Source organism: Malania oleifera, chromosome 13 (assembly GCF_029873635.1).
Source record: "Malania oleifera isolate guangnan ecotype guangnan chromosome 13, ASM2987363v1, whole genome shotgun sequence".
NCBI classification, from domain to species: Eukaryota; Viridiplantae; Streptophyta; class Magnoliopsida; order Santalales; family Ximeniaceae; genus Malania; species Malania oleifera.
The window spans coordinates 39303112-39311989 of record NC_080429.1 but is presented as its reverse complement, the minus strand read 5'-3'; the positions used below and the strand labels follow the sequence as shown (position 1 = coordinate 39311989).

At 37.5% G+C, this 8878-nt stretch overlaps 1 protein-coding gene across 2 annotated transcripts in view; it reads left to right on the top strand.

The window, feature by feature from the left end:
* The first annotated feature begins 1630 nt into the window (after positions 1–1630).
* Positions 1631–8878, top strand: part of LOC131145663 (uncharacterized) — a 28897-nt gene continuing 21649 nt past the window's right edge. The window contains exons 1-2 of one of the 2 annotated variants that reach the window (XM_058094862.1): positions 1631–1859; positions 2131–2307. In XM_058094862.1, the coding sequence (XP_057950845.1) occupies positions 1845–1859; positions 2131–2307 (192 nt within the window). In that variant the 5' untranslated portion in view covers positions 1631–1844. The remainder of the gene's footprint in view (positions 1860–2130; positions 2308–8878) is intronic. The other variant, XM_058094861.1, reaches the window with a different exon arrangement.

Below are 8878 nucleotides of genomic sequence, written 5' to 3'. Positions count from 1 at the left end.
TCCCAAACCAAACCATTGATAGTTTGAGATACCGAGAGAGCAACATTCAGACAACCAGCGACAGTTACTTTGATGGAAAGATACCAAGAGCAAACATTTTGAGATTTTAGCCAAACCGCTGACGGTTTCCTCCAGTGCTGATTCAACTATGTTTTTCTTTCTTTGTGTATGTCCACCACTTAAGAATATGAGCCACCAAACACAATATGTAGTGATTAAAGCATCTAAAAAAATTTCGTGACAAAAATGTACTTAGCTCTTTAAAAAAAATATATAATTGATGGACATGTATGACTAATGATAAAATAGTATAAAGGAGTGACATTAGTTTTTATATAAATGTTGTGACAAGATCAAAGTTTGTATTTATTGGCCTTATACTAGTGGTGACAATTTCAACCCAAACCCATTAATCCACTCATATTCATCATAAATAAAAAGGTTAGAGTACACCCATTTAATAATATGGGTAATAAATGGGTGACCCTTTTTGACTCATTTATTAAATGAGTTAAATGGGTGTATTTGCTTGACCCAACAATCCATCTAAATTTTCAACCTTAATTAATCTATTTAATTTATCACATTTAAAAATGTACTACAAGTAAATAACTAATATTATAATTTGAATTTCTACACACATAATGTAATTACATATTATTTGGTTTAATAATTTGACTTGTTTTTCAAACTAAATAATATTCATGCATGTTCGTAATTGTATAATTGGCTCAGTTTATACATGTTTGTTATTATATAGGTATGTGATTATAGTATTGTCTATACTCATTATTTATAACTAAATTCTATAATTATGTAATTAACATTATAATTAAGAAATCTACATGGCATAGTTTTATAATTATAGACAAGTCGGTTACAATATGCACGTAATTATATAATTATCTATATATATATATATATGTAAGTAATTTGATTTAATTACTTTTATTTTTCAAAACAATTAATATGTATGTATTTACGTAATTTACACAGTTGGTTCAATTTAGATATGTCCGTAACTTTATTGACATGTAATTATATTAATTGTTGACTATATTTATTATTTAAAATTAAATTACATAATTACTAATTAATACCGTTAGTCAAAATCTATATATATAATTTTGTGATTATGAACAATTATAAATGTATACAATTATTAAATTATTCATATATAAAATTAATGATGATTTTTCTTTTTTTGCCTCTAAAAAGGGTCTTATATTTTTTATATCATCAACCAATTAATCAATAAATACAACAATCATTTGTCTTTCATGAACTGAAAATTGAATTATTTAATTTTTATAAGAGGAAATATGCTAATCGTCTTTCAAGGATGAACCATTCACACCAATCCTTTAATTTTTGGAAAAAAGACAAAAAAAAAAAAAAAAAAAAACGCAGAGGACCAAATCGGTGCCCCCTCCGACGCACGTACCGCCCGCAATCACCGCCGTCCACGTGTCAAAAACCTCATGCGCCGTTCAAAAAATTTCATGCACGGGACCACGTTACAGAGCCACATGTCCTCTGCCGACTCGTCCACGTCACCATCGAACCGCCTCCTTGGTGGGCCCTGTCGTGCAGTGGAAAAACTAAAAAAAAGAAAAAAAGAAAAACAGAATGGTCTTAGTCTCACGGTTTGTGACATGAAGGGGTAGTTTCGTAATTAAATGGAACTGCTGGGGGCAATCAGGGGGCAACGACCGTAGAGTTTCAGTTCATAACAGACAGCTGCTTCAAAGGGCCAAACCGGCAAACTAAACAAACCTCCCTTTCTCTGAAGCTGCTCTCTGGTCCGAAGTCCCAAAGACTGAAGGTCGATGCATTAGGGAAAAATGGACGACGCAGAGGTAAGATTGTCCGGCTGTCGGTCACCGGAATCTGACCTACCGCCACCGCCCCCGTCACAAACCGCCGCCACTATCACAACAACCACTGCCTTACCTACCTATGTCATAATTTTTTCTAGTTTTTGATTTTTAACGGTTTTTTGGGGCTTCGTGTGAGTTGTGATCGATTTTGATCTTCTCAGTTTTGGCTCCATTGCTCTGTGTTGTTTGAGTAATTCTGGTAATGGGTTTCTTCGATTTTGATTGTTGTTTTGCGGGTTATGTTTGGTAGAAATTGACGGCCTTGAAGAGGGCGTACGCGGATATAATTTTGAATACGGCGAAGGAGGCAGCGGCTCGCATAATGGCGTCGGAGCGGAAAGCTTTCCGGCTTCAGCAGGAGCTTTGTGCTACTAAAGACGAGTCGCTCCGTATGCTTCTTCGGCTGAAACAAATGATGGATTTCAAGGTATCTGTAATTTCCTGATGTGGGTTTTGCTTTTCTTTTGCTTCTTGATATTGTTTTTTGTTGCTGTAGTGGTGTATCGTGTTACTGATACGTCTATCGAGATGTGATTTATATTTTCTTTTCCATTTAGTTGTTCTTTTTTTCAATTATTTTCTAGTTCTTGTGAGGGTCTTCTTATCCTCTACTTAGGTGTATTCGTTTATCTCTTAATGAAATTCTATATCACTTTCATTTTTAACCTGACATTGACATATATTGTGCAACAATGAACCAAGTAGTTTATGAGTTCATAGTGTTGTTGATTAAATGAACAAAATCACCTCCTAGTCTCACTCTTTCTTGTTAGTCACAAATTGTATTGGTTACATACAAAGACCAACTCTATGGTTAAAGCAGTGTAGAAAAGAATTTATTGGTCGTTTGGTTGTACAACCCGACAACAATTCTAGTTATACTAACAATCCTATACAGTGATCCTGCAAGTTTGCAAATTTTTTGTATGGAATCTAGGTCAAGTGGGGGCAGAGTAAGGTTGTACAAGGTGGACCATGATTTTAACAGCCATGCTTTTAGATGCTTCTTGATCATTCATATCAGCTGCCCGCCATTTTCTTCCTATCCTTACCAAATTTACATGCCAAATATATTCTTTGCTAACTCTTCTTATCCTTTTAGATTTGAGAATTTTTAATTAAAGTTCTCTTTTTACTAAGCTTATGGTTTCTAACTTTCTATTTACATGCTATATACTTCATCTTATTTTTACTTATCATTTTAGAGTCATATGTTTCGTCTTAATAATCTCTTAATATTTGAGTTCATTGAACTGACTTAAAATTAAAAGGTTAGCTTAATTGAATTCCCTCATATTGGGCTAGTGATAAATCCACCCCTTAATGAATTTCAGAGACACCCTCCGTGGCATCCTTCCCAATCCCCACAACCATCCTGCCATGGTTGCTTCCTACCATAACCTCCCACCACCTTCTCCCGAAAATTGACAATGATCTCACCTATGGTGGAGAATGGTTAAATTTAACGACGTGAACATCTATGTCCTCCCACAATTTGCATGTGCATCTAGATCTGGTGCTCCTCTTAACAACAAAGATGGTTGATAGACTAGATGAATATCAAACTAGAAAGATGGTTTTTTTTTTTTTTTTTTTAAAATGGGTAATTGATTTGACAATTTTTTTCGGATATTGAGCCAATAGTGTTTGTGAGCTTGTTTTCTTTGTTCGAAAATCAAATTGCGCCTCTTTTCCTTCTAATCACTCATAGCATATTACAGCTAGAATTAGGGCCTTGAGGCCTTCTCTTTGCTTGCCTGCCAATGAAATTTAGGGACACCTTATCAACATCCAAGATCGACAAGCCAATATAATTGTTGTTGTCTTGAGGCAAGAGATTGGATGTGAGACTGTTATTGGAGTTTAATGCTATTTTTCTAGTGTTAGAGGTTTTATATGTCTTTTAGTATTATTATTATTGAGTGTATTAGTATGTTAATTAGTGAGAGTTAGTAAGGGTATTATTGTCATTAGAATGTATTTAAATTTGTATTGTAAGTAGAGGGAGAGACCTATCTTCAAGTTAGGTCATTCATTTTTAATCAAATCTTAACATGGTATCAGAGCAGGTTACCAGGAGGTCTTGGGTTCTAGTTTTTTTGCCCGCGTTTATCGTGTGGTATTTGAAAAATGATTGTATTCCTTATAATGGGTGATATTATTGTGTCTTTATCTCTCTACATGCTGTAGGGCTGCATGCGTAGGAAAGTCTTAAAGCTTGATATACATTGTTGGCCCACAACCTTACAGCTTAAGTTTTTAGGTAAAGTGGTAATTTAACATGTTATCAGAGCATGATCCTATCTAAACCCTATTTCCCTTAGCCATCACCAGAAAACACTATTCCCATGGCTGTTTTTCCCTAATCCACCCTCATCCCATACTAAATCACAAAACCAACCATATACCCATAATCAGGCCTCCCCGATGACCCACCCCACAAAACCCCCATTGCCAGAGGGCCTCCCACATGCCCACACGTGCCGGCATATGAGAGCAGTTCTGGCCGTTTTTTTCTTTTTTCTTTTTTCCTTATGCCATGCTTTGATTCCTTCTTTAGACTATATCATCAAGATGTTAGGCCAGTTTTTTGCTAAAAAATTCAACCTTTTTCGACCATGCATGTGCGGTATTTCGTTAATTTTTGTTTAGGGTTTGCGAAGGCTTCCTTGTGATTTTTTGGAGCTGTGGCAGCGTTTGTATGTTCAGTTGTGAGGCTGTGGCAATGCTATATCCGTCGATGAGTTGTTCACCTTGCCTGTGGTTGCAGCGGTGTTTCACATGGGTTGTGATTATTTTGATTATTGATTCTTCTTCTTGTTTTTGGTGTGGTTGCCGTTTGTGAGTGCTGTGGCAGTGCTATATCCACGGTGAGTTGTTCACCTTGTTCGTTGTTGTGTCAGTGCAATCACATAGTCCCGATTAGTTTTGATTGTTCTTCTTGTTTTTGGTGTGATTGCTGATTTGTGAGTGTTGGGATGGAATATATGAATCCCAAAAATTTGTTTCCTACGATGGAAAGAACCATTTTCAATGGTCTAAAGCTATTTGGATTTATTTAGCAGGATTAGGGAAATCTGACCACTTGCTCCAATCTGAGTCTTTTGATGAGAAGAGAAAAAGGCGCGTGGGTTCAGGAAGATGCCTTGATTGTTTCCCTTTTATGGAATTCGATGGAGCCACAGATTGCACGGATGTGTGGGATTATGTCAAACTTCTTTACTTCAGTAAGATTACACGTATGTATGATTTATCCCAAGAGTACTTTCAGTTACAACAAAGAGATAGGAGCATTGCAGATTATTTTGGAGAGATGAAGAGTATTCATGAGGAGCTTAACGTCATGCAACTTATAATTGACGACGTTCGTGAGATGCAAAAGCAGAGGGTAGATGACAGTTCTTCGTGTTCTAGCAGGCTTGAGACCTAAGTTTGAGGCATTTTGGTCCCAGATACTCAATAGTGCTGAGCTGCCATCATTTGTTGATGTTTATGCTCGTGTCCTTCGCGTTTCCTTTAGTACGCATTCTCCTGTTTTTGCATCTGGCTCTGAGAGGATAGTCTTTGCTACATAGAATGATTCTAGTTCTTTACCAAACAATTGTAAAAGTTATCACAGTGGTTCAAATAGTCGTAGCGGTAGAGACGGATGAGGCAGAGGTACTCCTCGCAAGTGCACTCATTGTGGATAGAATAATCATGGTATTAAGCAGTGTTGGGATCTTCACGACAGATCTTCACGTGTTGCCAATGCAGCTGCCATTGACTTCACACCTTTGGGGGCAGCCAATGCAGCCACCACTGACTCCTCACCTTTGGGGTCAAGTGGGAGGCAACATACTGTCTTTATGTCAAAGGAAGAGTATTTTAAGTTCCAGCAGTATCAAGCGTTACAACAAGCTTCTTGTCCCATTGCCTCTTCTGCCCAATTCGATAAGCACGCATTATGCTTGTCATCTAGTACTTCTCGTCCTAGTCCTTGTGTCATAAACTCTGCTGCCACTGATCATATTACATGTATACCTAGCTTTTTATCCACTTTTCAATATCCTAGCAAATTTACCTTGTGTTGCTTTTGCTAATGGATCCACTATTGCAGTCAAGGGAATTGATACCACTTCTTCTATTTCTCTTCCTTTGGTTTTATATATTTCCAAATTTCCTTTCATTATTATGTCTGTTAGCAAAATTACAAAATCCATGAATTGTTCAGTGACATTCTTCCCTGATTCTGTGGTTATTCAGGATTTGAAGACGAGGAAGACGATTGGCGGAGGGCGTGAAGCTGTGAAATCTATCACTTTGAGTCGTTATCTCCTTCTATTGCATGCACTACTGCTGCCACACCTTTTCAAATTCATTGTTGCTTGGGTCATCCTTCATTGGAAAAGTTAGAATGTCTTGTTCCTAGTTTGAGTTATGTGTCTAGTCTCGATTGTGAGTCTTGTCAGTTGGGAAAGCACCATCGTGTTTCTTTTGCTTCCCGAGTCAATAAACGGGTCGCAAGCCCTTTTATGTTAGGTCATTTAGATGTATGGGGTCCTAGTAGGGTTGTGTCCAAGTTGCGTTTCCAGTACTTTGTAACCTTTGTGGATGATTATTCTAGAATGACTTGGTTTTATGTAATAAAAGATCGTTCTTTGTTATTTCATGTATTTTGTGCCTTTTGTTCTGAAATAAAGACTCAATTTGGTTTGCCGATTCGAATGCTTTGAAGTGATAATGCTAAAGAGTTTTTCAATGGACAATTCACTACTTATATGACTCAATTTGGTATTGTTCATCAATTATCTTGGGACCTGTGCCCACACTTCTCAACAAAATGAGGTTGTAGAGCGAAAAAATAGACATCTTATTGAAATCACTCGAACTTTACTTTATCAAATGCATGTGACTAAAGTTTTTTGGAGTAATGTTGTATTTACTGCTTGTTATCTGATCAACAGAATGCCATCCTCTGTTCTTAGTGGTAAAATTCCCTACTCCATTCTCTTTCCTAATTCACCTTTATTTTCTTTTCCTTCTCGTATATTTAGGTGCATGTCTTCGTTCCTTAACTAACTCCTGGGGTGGATAATTTTGTTTTTCTGAGCTATTCGTATACTCAAAAGGCATATTGTTGTTATAGTATTGTGCTACATCGCTTCTTTGTTTCTGCCGATGTTACCTTCTTTGAGTCTAAACCTTGCTACACCTAGTCATTGAGCACTTCTAAGCTCATTGAGTCTCTTCCTTTGCCTAATCTTCCAGATTCTACGTTGCTGTCCTTGCCCAACCAACCATCTGAGTCTCCATGTAGTACGAGTCCTTATCACCTTGATCATCCTAATATGCAAGTGTGTTCACGATGGTGGCTCCAAGGAAGAGAGTCCCTTGTAGCTTCTCCTACCACGCCTTTGGTTTCCTCGTCTAATGATCATACTTCTCATGATGTTGATCCTCCTATTTCTGTTCAAAAGGGTAAATGCACATGTACTCAACACCCCATTTCCAACTATGTTTCTTATGACTCCTTATCACCCTACCATTATTGTTTTGTCATTGCTCTATCATCTACTACCCTTCCTAAATCTGTTTCGGAAGCCTTAGCCTATTCAGGATGGAGGGATGCTATGGTTGACGAGATGAATGCTTTACATGACAATGGTACTTGGGACTTAATACCTCTTCCTCCTAATAAGTTTGTGGTTGGTTGTCTCTAGGTTTACACTATGAAAGTCAACCCTGATGGTTCTGTGGCTCGTCTAAAGGCTTGTCTTGTTGCTAAGGGATACACTTAGGTGTATGGTCTGTATTATTTTGATACTTTTTCTCTGGTTGCCAAACTTACAACAGTACATTTATTCATCTCCTTGGCTACTACTTGTCGTTGGCATTTGCATTAGGTAGATGTAAAAAATGCCTTCTTGCGTGGTGACCTTGAGGAGGAGGTTTATAGATAGCAACCACTTGGGTTTGTTGCTTAGGGGGAGTCAAGCTTAGTGTGTCGGATCAAAAAGACTTTATATGGTAAAACAGTTTCCTAGAGCATGGTTTGGTCATTCCAATGTTGTAGTATTTGAGTTTGGTCTTCAATGGTATGTTGTGGATCATTCTGTGTTTTATCGCCATACTTCATTGGGTAGGATCCTTGTTGTTGTTTATGTGGATGATATTGTTATTACAGGTGATGATGATAAAGGTATTTAGAGTCTCAAACTTTTTCTACAGACTAAGTTTGGGACCTTTGAAATACTTCTTGGGTATAGAAGTATCGAGGTCTCGTATCGGAACTGTTGTGTCACAAAGGAAGTATGTTCTTGATCTGTTAGGTGAAATTGGCTTTTTGGAATCTAAAATGGTTGATATACCCATGGATCCTAACATCAAGTTAATGCCGGATATGGGTGATTTGCTACCTAATCCTGAACAATACCGGAGACTTGTTGGAAAGTCAAATTATCTCATAGTTACTCGACTGGATATATCTTTTGCAATAAGTGTTGCGGGTGAATTTCTAGATTCTCCAAGGACAAGTCATTGGGACGCAGCAATTTGCATCTTGAGATATCTCAAAGGTGCACCTAGGAGAGGTCTTTTATATCGTGATCATGGTCACACTTATATTCATGGATATACATATGTTGATTAGGCTGGATCGCCTTCCGATCAGAGATCCACCACCGGGTATTGTATCTAGGTTGGTGGTAATTTTGGTTTCTTGGAAAAGTAAGAAACAAACAATGGTGGCAAGGTCAAGTGCTGAATCAGAATATAGAGCTATGGCTCACACTCCTTGTGAACTTGTTTGGTTGAAGAACATGTTGGAAGAATTGAGGTTTTTGCATTCTCAGCCTATGAAGTTGATGTGTGATAATCAAGCTGCACTTCATATTGCCTCCCACCCAATCTTTCTTGAGCGGACAAGGCACATTGAAGTTGATTGCCACTTTGTTCAGGAGAAACTTGTGCAGAAGCTAATTACTTCTGCTTATGTGAAGTCGGACATGCAGCTTGCT